The sequence below is a fragment of the Anguilla rostrata genome, chromosome 6 (genome assembly GCF_018555375.3).
Source record: "Anguilla rostrata isolate EN2019 chromosome 6, ASM1855537v3, whole genome shotgun sequence".
In the NCBI taxonomy this organism is placed as follows: Eukaryota; Metazoa; Chordata; class Actinopteri; order Anguilliformes; family Anguillidae; genus Anguilla; species Anguilla rostrata.
The window spans coordinates 47,479,994-47,499,614 of record NC_057938.1 but is presented as its reverse complement, the minus strand read 5'-3'; the positions used below and the strand labels follow the sequence as shown (position 1 = coordinate 47,499,614).

At 49.9% G+C, this 19,621-nt stretch overlaps 1 protein-coding gene across 2 annotated transcripts in view; it reads right to left on the bottom strand.

The window, feature by feature from the left end:
* tbc1d32 (TBC1 domain family, member 32) overlaps positions 1-19,621 on the bottom strand; it is a 44,704-nt gene that overhangs the window by 15,371 nt on the left and 9,712 nt on the right. For both annotated transcript variants that reach the window (XM_064340138.1, XM_064340139.1), the window contains exons 14-27: positions 19,268-19,357; positions 18,633-18,775; positions 18,098-18,225; positions 17,552-17,753; positions 15,003-15,082; positions 14,443-14,581; positions 12,815-12,902; positions 12,261-12,379; positions 10,872-10,991; positions 10,195-10,283; positions 4,722-4,844; positions 3,537-3,645; positions 2,056-2,149; positions 753-881 (exon numbers count right to left, since the gene is read on the bottom strand). In XM_064340138.1, coding sequence (XP_064196208.1) covers positions 753-881; positions 2,056-2,149; positions 3,537-3,645; positions 4,722-4,844; positions 10,195-10,283; positions 10,872-10,991; positions 12,261-12,379; positions 12,815-12,902; positions 14,443-14,581; positions 15,003-15,082; positions 17,552-17,753; positions 18,098-18,225; positions 18,633-18,775; positions 19,268-19,357 — 1,653 coding nt within the window. The remainder of the gene's footprint in view (positions 1-752; positions 882-2,055; positions 2,150-3,536; positions 3,646-4,721; positions 4,845-10,194; positions 10,284-10,871; positions 10,992-12,260; positions 12,380-12,814; positions 12,903-14,442; positions 14,582-15,002; positions 15,083-17,551; positions 17,754-18,097; positions 18,226-18,632; positions 18,776-19,267; positions 19,358-19,621) is intronic.

Here is a 19,621-nt window from a genome sequence, read left to right as displayed (position 1 = left end):
ATCCTTTCTCCAAACTCATAGTGCTACAATGTGCTTATCGTTAGTTAGCAGATATGCAGAGTCCTCGTGTAGCATCAACACACGTTCACATGAAGACTAACGTCCCTGCTACAGAGTGCTTGACAATGGGCTAATATTTCATCCGCTAAACAATTGATTGTCCATTCGTGAATAGTGCAGACGCAGAAAGAGCATTAGCCATGAATTCGTCGAACGTTTAATGGACTTTGAAATGTCAACAACCGTCCATTACCACGGCGCGAATACAAAACCTACGGTTAATTACACCGACATCCCTCCGCTACACCACCCGATACGCAGAGGCGTCTCGAGCCTTGACCTCGGACTCGGGCTCTGGAAACTCCGGGGGGGGGGCAGGGCGGACGTGAAGTACCCGCATACTTACACTCAACCTGACCGATAGAACTGCCTGCCCGAATGAGCCATGGAACGGCTGATACGCAAGACAGCGGAAAACCTACGGGCCATATGAACAGTGAGCTGGGCACGTGAGCGCTGAAATATGTTGGCCTGATTCACTTCAAACGCTCTTTAATTCAGCTGTAATTTGGCATCGGGAAATGTAAAGCGGCCTTCTGCTTGCAATTGTATAAACCATCACATTGTGTACATGCTCACAAGATTTCACAAACAGACTCATTATCCATCTGAGGCACGATGTTGAAAATCCCAATTATAACGATCATGATGATGACGATGATGATGGTGATGATGACGAAGCCGAAACACACCGCTGCCTGAGACGATGTTGGAATTGCTGGTCATGGCTTTGCAGAACAGCTTCCTGCAGCTCCTCATCCAGTCTCCCTCCTTCTCCTCGTCCCTCGGGGCACCAGCCAAAAAGGCGCTCATCTCCGAATCTGGGCAGGGGAGAGAGGTTCGGGGGAGAAAACGCCTTCATTCGTATTCATCGCAGCACACCCTCTTTCCTCTGGGCCCCTACCGCTTTTCAAGCAGCCAAACGCGAGGTGCTTCTAACAGCGTTTCAAAGGTCAAGATTTAGATTTGAGGCGGGGAGGAGCTCGTGGCAATGATAGCTCATTAGGCCTGCCTGTGACCCCGCGTGTTTCTTACAAACAGCGAGCCACTGTTAGCTTTTCAAAAACAGGCAGCAGCACGCCGTTTGTATTCTCAGGCATTTTCGGCGAGTCTCCATACAGCTTCAAAGCATAAGGTGCATTAGAGTTAACTGCCGCATATTAATGACTGTCTTCTATGTTTGGCCCAGGGGATGAGAAGTATTTTCTCACTGTTTTGAGAAGCGGGGGGAAAACTGTGAATAAATCAGCGAGCGCGTTATCGCCGGGGAAACCGAGGAGCTGACTCAGAGTGACATCACGGAACGGCGCTTCGCCGTGGCGAGGAGGATTCGTTTCGCCCGCGAGAGATCGTCAGCTCGCTCCGTCGGCTCCGGCGGGTTACGCTTCGGAATCTCTCCTCAGCCCGCCTCGCTAATGACTTCCGTTCCAAAAACCCCGGCCGGCGCCCAACGCCATTTCAGTTTCCGCTTCGACGGCCCCAAATGCGCGCGACTCAATCGAGGCCCGCTCGTAAAACAGTCAGGACACCCATTTTTGAGTCGAGTTGCAGATTAAGGCTGGTGTTAAAACCAAATGCCTCGCAATGCTGTCCTTAACTTCAGCTGAGCTGACAAATGCGAGTTTTACTCTTACCGACTGAGCTATTTACTTCTGTGGTGCTTAAACAACATTACCGACATGCCAGTTTATAATGGATATATATGGTTTATAATAAATGTGGAAAAAGTAACCATATAAATATTCTGTTACACACTGCTATGTACCCATTATAAACTGTTCATTACTCGATATGATTAAAAAGTGAAACATCCCAACAAAGAAATGCAGGCTGCTCTTAAGTTCTACTCTCTATTGTCTTCTTTAGAGAATTCCAGAAAGAAAACCATCGTGCACCAACATTGAGACCGATAGCATGACTAAAATAACAGCGGTGCAGCCTTGTTATGATGTCACAATGGATGATTAACAAAAGGGGGAGGAGATCTGTTCTTACCCTGTTTGCCGCGAGGTGTCCTGGGGGCATCGATGATGTAATGCTTGGGCAGCGGGTATGATGAGAACATTGGCCAAGGATACGGGTCAGTGCCCTAAAAGGCAGAAGCACAGCGTGTCCAAAGGGTCATAGTAAGGTTCAGTACCCTACACAGAAATACACTTGGCATGTACAATGGAGTCAGTGCCTAAAAGGGGAAATTATATGGAATGATGGAACTACAATAATAATAAAAATAACATGGCAGTCAGACATTGGTGATGATGTGCTATAGAGTAAATGGGGGAACCTGCACTCTGGTTCGGTTTCTAGGAGACACAGTGTAACCTACTCCAAGCGTTAATGGGCTTTTCCACACCACTGTTTATCTTCCTGACTTCTTGACTGTCACTTCACAAGTGCCGTTTCCCCCGGCGACGGCGACAAATGTCTTCCCCGGCAGCTGACCCGTGCTCAGCGGTCTTCGTGCGAGAGCGCGCCCTTTGTAAAATGGCGGAGAGACCCCAGGCACCCGCGCGCGGTCCACGGAGTACGGCTGTCGAGGCTCAAACGCAGCCGGCCGTATCCGTGGAAACCGCGCGCGGGTGCAAAATGCCGAGCGGAAGGGTTCGAGCGATTTGCTGAACAATCTGCAGGCCGAACGGCCAGGTTTTTTTTATTTTTTATTTTTTCACCGTTGAGGAGATCGATCTCGACGATGGAAACCCGGGGAGAAGACGTGTCGTGCTGTTAAATTGAAACGTCCACGCGCTTTCATAGCTTTGCAGCGGGAAACCTGCAGTAAAATACAGCTCCCCGGTTATGAATTTCATCCACCGGCCCCCGCAATAACTTATTCATTACTTATGCACCTGTATGGTGGAATAGGAGCAGAGGTAGAGTCTTTCTCCCATAATATGGTGCAGGCAGCATGAATTGAGAAGCCATTACTGGTTCTTTGAGCAAAATGAAACGCGGTGACCATGGCAATACTACTGACAATCAATAACTCTCTGAACGTGTTTTACCCTTCCTTTTTCCCCAATTAGGACTGAGAGAGTGAGCGAATTTTGAACCAACTGTTATGCTAAACATTACCATGTAAGGACCCTCGCAGCTGAAACACATTACGCTCCTCTGACGCACTCTCCTAAAAACCCAGTGACTACATTCAGCACTATACAGTGTCACAGAGTGCAGCAGAAGAGCGAGCACTTATCGTTATAAAAATACCCATATATCAACTGCCCATAACCGGTAGCCTGTGGTCGTTTTCAGGAGGAGTTCAACCAGTGGTCCAATCAAGGAAGCCACCTCAAGGAAGTTGAACTCACCTCTTCCATATAAGGCAAAGACAACTGTGTCCCAATGCTACAGAGGTAAGTCCCAGTCGAAGCTGCATTGCTGGGCTGGGGTTTGAACGTTTCTGACAGAGTTTTAAGAAGGGCTGAGATGGGACAGAACGGGCCTGGGGCAGTGGTCTGAGGGGGGTGAGAGCTCACCTTCTGCAGCCCCCGAGGGGGGAGCCTCCGCTCGGACGGCCCCCCCACCGTGCTGACGCGCACCAGGACGTGGTTCCTCTCCACGGACAGCCCGTCGATGATGAAGTCACTGCGGAGAAACAGACCTAACGTAAATAATTTAACAGAACCCATCAGGAAACGCGGCAATGGTAGCAATGAACAACGGCAGCCATGACACCGTTCAGATCGCCATTAGTGCGCCATCTTTGAAATCTACGCTTTCTCAGCTGCAAAAAAAGGATGCTTATTAGCACTTTGGCAAAGAAGATAGTTTGTAGCCGGCATGTAAAAAATAAATAAATAAATCGAACAGCACAAATAATGTCAGTACTCCCCCTCCCCCACCAAGAATAGATATCTGGAATAGGCTGATAGACAAGCACCCTAAAGTGCCATTCATTTCCTGTTATTCCGTCAGAAGGACAATTCAGCACAATTTAAATTCATATCCAGGGAAGAGAGCAGCAAAATCCATTACTGACATATTCAGAAAATCGCGCATTTTGAGCTTTAAAGGGCTAGCGCGGTTGCTGTGGCCCCATTTCAAATAATGTCATTCGGCAGCCATAATTCTACAGTTAATTTCCTGCTGCCATTCGTTTCTAAATAAAACAGTTGGAGGCAAACTTTAAAAATGTCACTCCAAATGTCCCGGAGGAAGAAATGCTTCAAGTGTCCAAGCCAAATGTGCCATCAGAGTGTGTTTATGAACAGAACTATACTTTAAAAAAAGAAATGCAAAAAAAAGGCCAAAGTTTTGTTTCACAAATAATAAATGAGTTTTGTCACGCTTCCGGAATTGTAATACTTTAATTACAAAAAGTAAAATTACTTTATTTATCTTGTTTTAACTTTAACTTCATACAACCACAACCGTGGACAGAGGGCATGTCTTGAACAGTCTTGAACCAAACCCGGACTGAGCCAGTGCCTATTGGTCAGCAGCCTCGTGAGGCGGCCCTTTATTGGCTGCAGTGGGTCACAGAGAGGGAGGGGCTTTCGGCCGCCAGGGTGTTCTCCACCTCGCTGCTCGAGAGCGCCTCCTCTGGCTGATCAGGCAACCGCAGTCTGCCTGCAGCGACTGCGTATGACAAGCAGACCTCAAGAAGAAGCGAGCGCTGGAAAAAGAAAATTCCAGAAAGGAAAAGAGAAAGCTTTACCCACCCCTCGCCGGCAGCGGGGTCGGTGATGTTGTCCCTCTGGCTTTGGAGCAATATCTCAGAGATCTTATACTGCGACTCCAGCAGGAGCAGAGAGTCCAAGTTACAGCAGGTCACACTCAGGAGTCTGGAAGGGGGACACAGAGCGCACATCACCAGATAATAAGCTAATACTGTTAAAATCTGACACTGACGGATAGGCCGCCGCACGCTCCACAATGCCTACGAGACCACTGAAAATCCTGCTGGTAATCCCAGACATTCTCAACCGCACAACTGCGACTCAGTTCTGATCCACGTAACCCACAATTATGAGCCCTTAATGCTGGGAGACTTCGAACGCTATTATTCACTTAAAGTCCGTTCCAGGAAGAAAAAGAAAAAGGAAAAAAAAGAAAATGCCACTGCAGGAAGCCACTTTATAAAAAAACCGAATAATGAAAAATCTCTGTTGGCGCTTCGCGAAGGTAAATTGTTTGCCTTGAAATCCACAGCACTTAAAGAAGTTATAGCGGGAACCTGCCCTTCGAAACATTTCATTTTTAATACCTCGCTTAAAACCACTTTGTTCTCATCCGAAGTCTCCTCCGATAAGTAATGGAAGTCGTCTTTCCGAGGAGCCGTGATGCGTTTCCGCCGTCCTGACTTATCGCCCGGCAACATCGCGACGCCCCTCAGAGGAGTAAATCAAATTTGCTCTGCATAAATAGAGAGAACGGAGCCCTTAACCGAGCCGCGGGAAACCGGGTTTCTGCATTAGCTCCACGGCAGAGGGAGTAATAAATCACAAAACAAAGCTCGCGTGTGGGTGTAACGCTAGCAGGAACTATCCGGGGAAAAAAAGAACGGAAACAGGAAAATACATAAACGCGACGTGAAAAGGGTACGAGTGGCCGTGAAAAGGTTCGGCGCTCCTCGAAGCCGTTAAGCGACAGCGGGTTCCCGCTCCGACGGTGGCCCGCGGACGGTCTCGCGTGATTGGCCAGTTCCCTTCGGCGTGCGCTGCACCCGCCGGCAGCTTCGATCAGCGATAGGGATCGCGAGCGGCGGAATGATCCGGACGGTCGAGACCCGCTCTGTTCTCAGTAACGGCTGGACCGATTTGACCCGACGCGACCGAACGACGGCCACGGAGCCGTTCGCACATCACGTTTCGCGTGAACGATTCCAAGAAACATCGACCGAGCGACGGGGGTGACGCTCAGCATTCGGCTGGGCCTCTGCCAACGGTGATTCTCATTCACTGGAACCTACAGCCAACTCAGCAAATGAAAACAAGGTGAACCTGCAGCCCACCGAACACATTACACTGCAGAGCCTGGTCCACAACTCCACACTGCCGCACATCTTATGGAGGTCACACACAACCGTAAATCATATTTCCCCAACTATACCTGCGATGTGCGGCTGAAAAAGGCAGTCTAGTTACCCAGTGCTCAGCGATGCGGCCATTTCAAAAGCGCCTGACAACGGCGGTGCCTAAATTGCTGTTAAATACGCATTTCTTAAGAGTAAAACAATAACTGCAAGAGTTTCCCAGCAGGCACTCTTTAACTGTTGAAGAGTCCTGTTTGTATAGTGTTTGCACAGAGGACAGGAAACACTGTGGCGCAGCCCTTTAAGATAATGGAGAACACAGCCTTATGAAACAAATGAACACAAAGCCTTTCATGTTTACCATTAAAATAAGGCAGAGAGAGAGAGAGAGAGAAAGAGACAACGAGCGAGAGGGAGAGAAAGAGAGGGGGGAGAGAGAGAGAAAGAGAGGGGGAGGGAGAGCAAGAGAGAGAGAGAGAGAGAGAGAGAGAGAGATATCTCCAAATATCAAATGTTTAGCAGATCAACGTCTCAGACAAGAATAAGTGTTTACTGGCCAGCAGAGGGCGCTCTTTCCATTTGGCCCTGAGAAACCCATGTCACAGTGATGAATGCGAACCAAGGGTTCTTAGTGCACGCGTGTCACACACCGCCACTGAACTCTTCCAATGAAGGGACTCGACCGTCTCTGTACAGCAGCGTGGGATCGAAGGCTCGGCAAAGCGAGCCCCCTGCCATCAGGCTGCGTCTGAAGCCACGCGGTGGAAAGCGCGCCGCAAGACTCGCGAAATTAAACCCGAACGGCGGTTCATGTAAATCAGCCCTCCTCCCATTTGTAAACAGGAACCATTTCTCTCCGAAACAAGAGCTTTTAATTGATCCGTTTTGCATATTTCGCGGAGACCGGCTCTCGGGAGGGAAATTCCGCATCTTCCCTTTCATCCGACGCCGCTCTACTCCCGCCGGTCTTCGCCGCCGGCGTCCCGACCGGGGCGAGAGAAACATTTTCGTTTCAAAATCAAACTGCCCCTCAGGCAGGGAGCAGGCCCAGTAAAGCACGCGCCGATCCGTCCCTTCTGGCGTTCCCGTAATAGAGACTGCTTTTTAATAGGCGGCGGCTGCGCCCGTGCGTAGACGAAACAAATTTTGCCCGCGTTTCGGCTCGCTTTGTTAGACGCAATCATTTTATTAAGCGCCGATGGGGTCGGCCTTTCGATCAAATTAAGGGATTATTTTCCCCAGACGTTTTCTCCAAAGCCGCAATCATCCGCGAGGCTCAAATTGTGCTGAAAGCAGAATTATCCACGGGCACTATGGGTTCCGTCATTACCAAATAACGCAGGCGAGAAAATGCATTTTCTGAGGTCCTGCTTGTTTGGCTACATTTTCATTTTAGACGGCACACATTTTCCCCCCACTTCGTTCAGTTATTCTCCCCGGAGAATGACACCAGAGCACAACAGGTCTGAAAAGAACACTGTGTACTCCTTCCTCCAAACTCTTTCTTTGGCACAGCCCTCGAATGTGCACCGGAGAGCACTGCGAGAGCTACCCTTCAGTGTGATGAGAATAAGCAGGCAGAGACGCTCTGCTGCAGGAAAACACCACTACAGAGTGACAGCTAAACCCCCAGAAACACTCCGTGCACAGAAACCCACACACACTACACCATGGAGAGCCACTGAAACCACAGGAACACTCCACTACAGAGACACTCAACCCCTTCAGGAACACTGCACTACAGAGACACTCAACCCCTTCAGGAACACTGCACTACAGAGACACTCAACCCCTTCAGGAACACTGCACTACAGAGACACTCAACCCCTTCAGGAACACTCCACTGCAGAGACACTCAACCCCTTCAGTTACACTGCACTACAGAGACACTCAACCCCGTCAGGAACACTCCACTACAGAGACACTCAACCCCTTCAGGAACACTCCACTGCAGAGACACTCAACCCCTTCAGTTACACTGCACTACAGAGACACTCAACCCCGTCAGGAACACTCCACTACAGAGACACTCAACCCCTTCAGTTACACTCCACTATAGAGACACTCAACCCCTTCAGGAACACTCCACTACAGAAACATTCAACCCCTTCAGTCACACTGCACTACAGAGACACTCAACCCCTTCAGTTACACTCCACTACAGAGACACTCAACCCCTTCAGGAACACTCCACTACAGAGACACTCAACCCCTTCAGGAACACTCCACTACAGAGACACTCAACCCCTTCAGGAACACTCCACTACAGAGACACTCAACCCCTTCAGGAACACTCCACTACAGAGACACTCAACCCCTTCAGGAACACTGCACTACAGAGACACTCAACCCCTTCAGGAACACTGCACTACAGAGACACTCATCCCCTTCAGGAACACTCCACTACAGAGACACTCAACCCCTTCAGGAACACTCCACTACAGAGACACTCAACCCCTTCAGGAACACTCCACTACAGAGACACTCAACCCCTTCAGGAACACTCCACTACAGAGACAGTCAACCCCTTCAGTTACACTCCACTACAGAGACACTCAACCCCTTCAGTTACACTCCACTACAGAGACACTCAACCCCTTCAGTTACACTCCACTACAGAGACACTCAACCCCGTCAGGAACACTCCACTACAGAGACACTCAACCCCTTCAGTTACACTCCACTACAGACACACTCAACCCCTTCAGGAACACTCCACTACAGAGACACTCAACCCCGTCAGTTACACTCCACTACAGAGACACTCAACCCCTTCAGGAACACTGCACTACAGAGACACTCAACCCCTTCAGTTACACTCCACTACAGAGACACTCAACCCCGTCAGTTACACTCCACTACAGAGACACTCGGCCGCTGTTTTTACCACTTGGCACGCCCCCAAGTGAGAGAGCGAAGCGGTGGAGGGCCATGTGATGCCTCTCCACGAGGGCCACTTGTGAGCCGGAGGAAACAGGGAGCGTCTGAGTGTGGAGTAATGTTCTCAGAGCCTGCGCTCGCAGCGCTCTGCATTATTTATGCCCCAGCTCTCCAAAACAAAACACCCCGCTTTAATGGCGCCGCTTTACACCGCCGTAAACGCGCCAGCTGCCGCGCCTCCGCGCCGACGCCGTAACCGCGCGCATAATCGCTTTTGGCCTCCCCCCCATCTCTACTGTTGCGTTTACTGTCTTGGCAGTCCTCGGGCTTTCAGCCGCGAGGTGTACGTGGGGCATCGGGGGGGGCGGGCGCGTGACGGAGCTTTAAATGTCGCCGCGGGCGCAGAGGCGTGGCCATGTGCGCTCATGCGGTGGCTCGGCGGTCCTGCGGCGGCGCGGCGTGACGCCGAGCTCCTCTCCGCCGGGCCGGAGCGCACCCCGCTCGGCGATAACGAGCCGTTTCGCGAGCGACTCGGGAGGCCGCTGAGGAACCCGCCATCCCGCTCTGCCCCCCCCGGGGACTCCGGCGCGACCGGTACGTGCCCGCGCGCGGTACCGCCGGGAGAAAAGGGCATTACCCACGGGGGGGAAGCGCAGGAAAATCGCTTCCCGCCTGCGCTCGTCGCCACGGGAACTGAGAGCGCGCGGCGAGCGGCCGCAGTCCTCCAGACAGAAGCGCACAAGTCGTTTATCGGCGTTTTAAACCGAAGCAGATGAAGAAAGTTTGGTCTCGGAGAGTTTCTGAGGGGTCCCCCGATGTTTCTTCAGCGCCACCTTGTTTATTTTAAGCATCACGCTGCTTGGTTGCAAGCACACTTGCCAGACGATATTCCGTTCGCTTAAAAGAAAACCAGATACGCGTTCGCTTTTCTGCCATCCTGCCAGGCAATGTTAGAGGGTAAAGTTTACTTATACATACTGAGGTGATTATGCTATTATAATTTCCTATCACCTTTGGGGGAAAAAAAAACTAGGCTATATGCACGATTACAGACATATTATATGTTCTATAAGAACTAAGATAGAAATAGGTGTACTTAATACAAAGACAATAATTATTATACCAGACAGGCGCTTCAATACAATCATGCCGGCACAATGAATCCCATAATGATCTGGAGAAGAATGAGCTCAACTCACAGAATGCTAATCAGGAGGTCAGTCTTTAAACGCATGTAGTATTCAGGGTTCAGGCTCTCTGGCTATCTCACTCTACCTTACCTCAAGCCGAAGGTGTGGGACTGCTCGTAGTTGAACAGCGAGTGGATCTTCGCATCTGAATTGATTATAACCAGCCTGTCCATTAAGTCCTATAGGGAAATAAAAGGGGAAATGAAAACCCAATCAATCCATTCAATACGTTTAGCACACGGATTATGGATTTGCTATATTGAAAACAGGTAACAGGTACAGTTAGGGGGAAAGAATCTGTATACGGTTTTAAAGTAGGAACGAAAAAATGTACTTAAATGTACTAAATAGTAAAATGTTGACATGCATATGGGTAACAGCTGAGACCTTTTGTTCACAGTATCGAAACGGTGCACATGCATAACCTACAGTCATCCATAACCAGTCATCCATTGCACAGGAACTGGACTGAAATACGTTACTAGGCCTTCGACACTGCTGAGATCAGTTGGTCGAAGCACGCCCTCTTTTGGTGCAAACCGATTCTGCAGCCGAGAGAGCAAAAGACCTCACGTTTCACACGTACCGAATCCCTGAGGTTTTCGCACAAGTCAGAACACAACTTGCTGTTATGCAGCTGATACTGTTAGCATCGCTGCTTGCGCACAGTTAGCATCGCTGCTATTAAGCGGCAGGCTGCCAGCCCCGGCACTGAATTGCAGGGCCCAGGGGGGAACCGCGGTGTGGTGCGCTGGGCCGGAACTCACGGTGATGGAGGTGGGCATCTCCCTCAGCGGGTACTGGGCCTTGTTGGGCAGCGTCTGGCGCCCCAGCAGCTCCCACACGGCGTGGGAAGAGGACAGCAGGTTGACCAGGGCCAGGAAGGACTGTGGGGGGGGAGGAGGGGGGCGGAGTCACAGAGTCAGCCAGGAGTTAAAGCACGTACGGGTCGTCTGAGTCAGAGCCACGGGGTTATCATCGTCATCACCCAGGGCGATATAGCTCAGGAGGTAAGACCGATTGTCTGCATCGGAGGGTGCGTTCAAACCCGCCTGGCATACGAATGTCCTTGACAAGCACCTACCCCAAACCCTCTAACTGCTCTGGCGAAGAGAGCTCATTTGTAAAGCGCTTTGGTAAAGCGCTATATAAATCATCCATTTACCATTTACCATCACCGTCCACAACTCTAACGCAATTCCAGGATTTTTCATTCATTTGGAAGTGCATGATTTTCCTGCATTGATAGGGAATGGATATCTTGATAGTATACCTTAAACCAGTGGAAACCAGCCCTGTTCCTGGAGATCTACCATCCTGTAGGTTTTCATTTCAACCCTAGTTTGGCACACCTGACTTAATTAGCAGCTGAACAAGATCTATAGCTGTTGAATAAGGTGCACTAGGTTAGGGTTGGACTGAAAACCTACAGGGTGGTTGATTTCCGGGAACTGAGTTGGTTACCACTGCCTTAAACTAAGATAGTCAAAAAGATGTCATATAAGGACGTCTTATTACAAAGCTTTAAGAAACTATTTTGTGATTAAATTCAGATCGGATTTATCAAAGTTTTGCCGACACATAAAACACTAATGAAAGCTGAAAGCAGCAGACATATCAACCAAAATATTTATGAAGACTTGACTAAATACGCTTTCATATAAGGAGACTTTTTTATGAGGTTCAATAAAAAAAAGAGACGACATTAAAACTCCAGAGAACAATGAAACATTTATCAAAAACCATCACCCTTGATTCAGACGAAAACAAATCAAAATAAAACGCTTCAATATTTTCTACTTTCTTTTCTGTCTCGAAATGGCGGGAAGAACAAAAGAAAGGAGGAAACCTTTGCTCCCCTCACTTTCAACCCGTTGGCTTTCATCTCCCGCTCTTTCCGAGCCTCATTAGCATGCGCAGCCCATCAGTCTCGGAGGGGAGCGACGTCTGGGACTTCACTCAAACAAACAGGCTGTGTCAAAATGACGCCCTCGCCGCCGTGACGTTCGTCAGATCACGAAGGCCCGAGGTGCGCTGATTAGCACTGTGGCCGCGGGTTACGCGCCAATCCCGAGGTATTCGCTTCTACCCACGATGCCGCGGGGCATCGGCGATACCGCGCGAGGAGAGGCGCTTAAACGTGCGCGAGGCGCTACCTTCTGGCAGCTCCTGTCGATGGGGTCCATGGGGGTGGATTTGGGATGGACCACCCTCACGTCCTCCCTCCCGCACTCCAGAGCAGACCACAGCTCCACCACTATGGCCTGGACAAAACCTGAAATGAACGAACGAAGGCTTGCAATCGGGTCGAATCTTAAACAAACCCTCGAAAAACAACTTGTAATAACAGTGGGTCGTTAATTGCAGAAGGTGATATGAGTCAACCGTGACTTTTTCTCTTGCTGGGTTAATTAAGCAGAAAAATATTCACTGCAAGATATTCATATCAGATACGGGGCAGATACATTTGTCCAAATTCCTGAGAATCATTTCAAAAGGTGCTGTAGATGAATGTAAGACTGAGATAAGGGGCGTCACAGCAGTAAATAGCAGCCGTGCCAAACTGAACACATGTAAACACGAAGACGTGTTAACACCGTAAAATGAACCAAAATCTCGTCTGTTCTCCTGTCTGATTGGTCCAGTCGCGTCACGTGACCTCGGCCTTTTCCCGCTCTGAAACGCGGCTCGGTCGGCCCGCGGTTTTTACCTGAGCTGCGCAGAGCCGCGATGCCGGGCGCGGTCGCCGCCACCTGGGTGACCATCACCCCGTACCCGAACTTCTCACACCTGCTGACCTGGAACGAGAGAGACGGGGGGAAGACAACACAACGGTTCGACAGAGAAAGGGCGGACAGTGATTCATACTGGCCGGCAGCTATTTGCTTACATAATCCGAAACCAATGCATGATTAATGAAAAACACGCACGTCGAAGGCAACAGAAACAGATTGTAGAAACGCGGAGGCAGTTTCCAATTAGCATGTAGCTCCATCCCCAGAGAAGCACAACGGTGGAGAGAAAACGCAGGCCAGGACTCAAGATTTTCTGCGCCTTCATAAACAGACGGCGCTTTTTAAGTGCACGAACGCAATAAGGAAAAAAAAAACCAGACGAATAAGGAAAGAGAAATCGCTTAACATCAACATCATGGAGAATTAGAGAATTATCAAGGTGATTTTTACATCTCAATTTTTACTCTCATGCAGCACCTACGGCGTACAGTAATGAGCCTTAATGGCTGCTTGTTAAGTACAGTGAACAACAGGGATTTTAAGACTTGTGCGCGCGCGCGATAGCAACGTTAAAACAACAGGCCTTCGCGGAATACATTCCGGTTAACCGAAGCGCAGAGCCATGTAAAAACGGATGAGAATAATTACCGTTTTATGGCGGAAAGCGAGCAAAACCGACGCAACGATTAAAAATTCATCACCGCGCTCGTGCGAGCCGTTCTCGGCGGTTCAGTTGAGGACGAGCCAGAGGGCCGCGTCGGCTGCTGTCGGCCCGGAAGCGGGCGGGCGGGCGAGCGCCGATCCGGGCCGGATCGTGCGCAGGCAGCAGAGTCGCTAAATCACGCGACACGCCGAGGTCGACATGGCGTCTGACGTCTCCTTGCGAACAGGCCGCGCTGGCCCCGCCAGGAATATCCGCTTCTGGGAGGGAGGAGGGAAGCAGACGTAGGAGCTTCTAAAAGTCAGTAAAGGAGCTCGCCGTGAAAGCCTCTACCGGACGTCTAGACTGCTGGGACACAAATGCCCTCCTTCTGACAGGGGTGGGGGGGCCTAAACTCCCCTATTACTCAAATCACAGCCCTCAAATTTCCAACCTCCCTTTACCTGGGAGTCAGGTGTGAGGGCAGTCTGGCCAATCAGCAGCACTGTTTGTTCAGTTAAGTACATGGGAGAAAAGAAAACCAAGGCTGGATTTGGACTTGAGGGCCAGATTTGAGTATCCGTGGTTTAAACTGGGCAGGGTTCCACAGGTTACTATGGCGTTAACTCCCTCGGTAATGCGCTAGCCTCCAACCAGTGCCCACAGGCTACTGAGCTGTAGTCAGTGAGATACTGTATGGCTATCCTCCAGCTAGAGCAAAATCTCTCTGAGTCACTGGCCCATAGGGGACATAAGAGTGTGCACATTCACTGCTCAGGACAGCAATGCTCACTCAAGGGGCATTCCGGGTATTCCAAATTATGGAAGAAAAAAGCAAAATAAAACTGGATCCCTCTACTTAAGTCTGTTCCATATACGGGCCACACTGACGGCAGAGTTTAGTGATGAACACATAGTGGGGGCGCTAGGCGGCACTCCCATGTCCCAGCTGGGCCACCGTACCTGCAGTTTCTTGGTGAACCTGGTGAACATGTAGGTGACGCACTCGTTGATGGCCCCCGTCTGCTGCAGGAGGAGCAGGCCCTTCGGAGTGGCGGCGAAGTTCAGCAGGTTGTCCAGCAGCGCCTCCTCCCAGACCAGCCTGCGGTCGCCAGGGAGATGGCACGGTCAAAACACATTCAACCACTTTCATGTAAAACGCTTAAACCACACGCTACTCCTTCTGTCAACATGAACCAGCCTATGCACAGGCTCCATAATGCACAAACTGTAAACATAAACACTTGAACACGTGCGTTTCCCAAACGAGAACCATCACAGGCTACGCTCTATATACATACATATATATATATATATATATATATATATATATATATATACACGCTATATACGCAGGTAACACATAGTTACGCTATGTCGGCGTCCCCGCTGCGCCGCAGCTCGCTATCTTTAACGCCGCGCGCCAGACGGCAATTATAACACTCGGAACGGCAGCCTGTTCTAAATACGGCCTCTCCATTATTTGTTGGCCTGAGGGAAAGACTCGGGCGAGTGTCACTCACGCGTTCTGCCGCTCCTGAGACAGCGGGCCCGGGGTGGCTCCGGGGACGGGGGTGGGAACCCGCTCCGACAGGCGGCTCGTCTGCAAAAAAGAAAACTTCGGAATTATTTATTACGTTTTTCGTCTGAGCCGTTTCGGTTCGGGGGGCCAGGGCCCCTCTCTCGTCCCCCCCGCGCCTCTCTCTCTCTCTCTCTCCCTCTCTCTGTCTCTCTCTCTCTCTGTCTCTCCCCCCCCCTCTCTCTCCGAAGCCTTGTTCGCGGGCTCAGCGGAGGGAGCTCCCCACTTCCTGTAGCTGTCATTTCGCCCTTCAGATAGCTATGAAATTGGAGGCCAAGGTTTTGTTTTCTTTCTTCATGTTGTTTAGTCTGCGTGCCATGCTGGGAAATCGCAATTCTCAGGGATGCTGCCGTTTCAAGTTGTCAAGCTGAAACCCTGCTGAAGATTCCATTAAGGACTTTCCTAGTGATTACTTGGTTTACTTGCATGGGCGACGGGTCACAAGAGCATTTCGCCATTTCACAATTAGGCCTGTCTCTTCGGCAGGACCTGTGGCTTTTAGGATTGTTTTTTACCGCTTGCTGGAAGCCCAAGTACTTCATTAACACTGTTTCTATAAAATGCTCTGTATATCATAAACAACTCTGACTTTGACTCATAAGCAAATGCAAGCGCTACACTTTTGTTTTGTTAGGTTGGGCGATCGTCGAACCTGTCACACTACGTTTCTGAAGCGATTTTGCTTTCAACTGTCAGTCAGAGTTAAGGCGTGATGTTAACTGAATGGCATCACATGTCTTTACAACATGCCTATGCACAATGTACAGTTGGCCCCTTTATGTTAGCGTAGCATGTACTGACTGAGAACTCCATTGGTCTGCTGTAACCACCGGTCATCAATTCAACACTTTCAGCCTGTCACAGATGAAGAGTGACCTGTCCCGTGGCCCTGGTGTCGTCTCGCTGTACGAGACCCCGTGTTTAAGTCCTTTTGAAAGCACCCCCCACGGACTCGGGGAATTTACATTTAAAAGGGAATCGTGTTATCTCTCCGCGCGGGATTGTTAAAATGTCAAACAGACAAAATGCCTTTTTTTATAAAGGTGCGGGCAGCGTGCCGGACAACTCGAACCGCGCCGTCTACGGTACAAGCGGCCGCACGCGGAGAGGAGCGGCGGGGTCCGACAGCCGACGGACGGCGGGGCGCCCGGGGTCCGCTCAAGGTCGTCGTTTTTCCGCGAGCGACCGGGGCCTTTTATCTGCGATCGCGCGGCGCAACAAAAGCTCCTCTGTTCGGCTTTTTTATCGACCGTCTTTTCTTTATCCAGAAGGAGTAGGAGCGTTCCTTATCAAAAACATGAGGTCATTTTATCGAGAAAATGGAAAAACGTGGGTGCGGGAGCAGTCAATCTTTTACCCGACTTGGCCGGGGCGTTTTTGTTAATCAGAAATAGCCGGTTGGGGCGTGGAGCGGACAGACGGACTCGAGACCGCAAAGGTCTTGGATCCCTGGGAGAGAGGGAGTAAGACGAATGAGCTTCAGACAGTTGCTCACTCCCGTTATCCATGAGTAAGTCATGGGTCAGCACGTAATCCGTCTGCTGATAAACCACACTCGTGGTCTGCCACTCCCTGCATGCTCGTGTCCCCAGTCATGTACACCAGAATGTATTACAAAGTTTATCATTCAGTCTGGGTGAAATGGAATCAATACAATAGAATGCTGGTCCTTAAAGGCCCACAAGAAAAGAAATGTCCCCTTTTGCCTGAGTTTTTATATTGAGGCTTCTCTGCCACACACTAAAACTAACTTATTGTGTCATTCCTCTGTGCATGGGCACTTATGCTCTCTCTCACACACACACGCACACACGCACACACATACACACACACACACACACAGGCACACAAACACGCATGCACACGCACACTACACACACACACACACACACATACACACACACACACACACAGGCACACAAACACGCATGCACACACTACACACACACACACACACGCACACACACGCACACACATACACACGCACACGCACACGCACACGACACACACACACACACCACACACACACGCACACACACACACACACACCACACGCACACACACGCACACACATACACACACGCACACGTACGCACACACATACACACGCACACGCACACGCACGCACACGCACACGTACGCACACACATACACACGCACACGCACACGCACACACACACGCACACACATACACACACGCACACGTACGCACACACATACACACGCACACACATACACACACACACAGGCACACAAACACGCATGCACACGCACACTACACACACACACACACACACGCACACACACGCACACACATACACACGCACACGCACACGCACACACACACGCACACGCACACACACACGCACACACACGCACACACATACACACGCACACGCACACACACACGCACACGCACACACATGCACACGCACACGCACACACACACGCACACGCACACACACGCACACGCACACGTACGCACACACACACCTTTCTCCACGCCTCTGCTATGCACTCGTGCAGGCCGTAAGGCCTGAGCTCCTGCAGCCCCTCGCAGGTGTTGTACATCTGTCTGCAGACGAAGATGAAGGCCCCGCTCACGCTGGGGGACGTGTCAGACTCCGTCAGCACCGCCAGCTCCTTGGCCAGGAGCTTCTGGGTGAACTGGACTATCACATGGGCTACTGATATACTGGAACAGGGAGAGAGCCAATCACAGAGGACATTATTAACGTATGAAACAAGGCCAAGCCAATCACAAAGGCCATTATTAATCTTACGAAAATGAGAACAAATACTATAATATTGGGATCCATTGGTGGAATGGTCAGTGGTGAACTGAAAATATACAGTTAAAATGGAAAACACTGAAACTGACTTCCACATCATAAACATAATCGTAATAAAGATAATACAATTTTGCATTGGTACATCATATATATAAGTTAGCGAAGAATACCAGGTTAACAACAATGCTTTGTAAAGGGAAATTATATTGCTGTAATAAAGAAACAGTAAATGGGAAGTGTTTCTTACCTTTGTCCCTCAACGGAAACTAGGTTCCTGTCGAACAGAAAAAGGGACAGTCCCCGTTCGGTGGTGGCGATTCTTGCCAGGATGTCAGCTATGTGGGTCAACGTGGTTTCAGGGGAGTTCAATTTAGCCTGCAGCATAAGAGCATAATGAATTGGCACAGAAACGCGACACAGAGGACACCGAATCACACTGGACTGCTTCTTATAACTGCACTGAGAGACCTAAGATGCACACCTGAGAGATGGGCATCTTCAGTGTCCCATAAAAATGAAGATTTACTAACATGCTACAAATAGCTTCCAATTGTCAGTGAGTACTTTTACCAGATAGTGGTAGAGATTCAACTAGGAGATTCAACAGAACCCTATTAGTTCAAATCTGTGACTAAATCTAACATCTGTATAAGATGATTTGCCAAAGTTCATAAGGGAAGTTAATGAGTGCAAATTTTACTGGAAGAAATCACAGAGATGGGTGAAAACTAAGCTGGGAACTACTGTATCTTGAATGGAAAGTGTGTTTGAATCCCGCCGACCTGTTTTCCTTTGAGCAAGGCGACGATGGGACACAGGAGCGTCTCGATCACGGAGGTCTGGTACAGGCACTCGACCGCGCACTCCGTGCGGTCACACAGCGTTCGCAGCACCTCCATCACCAGACCGGTGGGCGACAGGGAGTCTATAAAAAATACCACACATCGTCTGCTCAGCTTCCTGAAATTCTCACTGAGCAAAACTCCTGAGGAACGTGTTCCTCAGCGTTGCACAAGGATGTGCCTCATTCGTCACACGTCCGTCTGTCCACACCCGGTTAATGAGAAAACTTTCTTAGTCACACTCTATGTTCGTCTGTCCAGAACCGGTTAATGAAAAACCTCTTAATCAATGTACCTAATTAATCTGTGTAAGGAAGGAAGAGCAGGGTTTGCTTCAGGTTATCTGGCCCTTTTATGACTATGAGATTCCTGATGCCAAGCCCAGTGATATGGCACAGCCTATTTCACTATAGCAGCGCTGAACTTAGAATCACTGACACAGCCCAAAGGTGATTGCTACTTGTACTCATTGGCATAAATAACTGCAATAAAGTGCGTCATAACGAGGTGAAGTTTTCCAATCATTTTTCCTGCTAAACCAGAGAGGTGTGTTAGGGTGGGACGGGGGACTCCACCTGCGTGCGAGATGTCACAATGTGCCGGTTTAGGGTGCTGGTACAGTGTCCTTATAAGGATCGCAATCAAGTCTGTAAGAGTCACCGGATCTGCAAAGACATTATTCGGTATCAATGTAATGTTTCTCATGACACAATACTGTATAACGCAATGGCGCGCATGCTACTTTAGCGATAGCCTTATCAGGGCTGCCTCCATTTGTAGAACTTTAGTAGAAGGCCCAAGTGCTCGACACCAGTGTACTGGCAGAGCCCTGGGCAAGAGCCAAGGCACAAAATTGGCCTACGTCAGCTGCGCAGAGTCCAGTCCACCAACACAACGACTGCGCAGCTGAGCTGGAGGACTGCATAGTA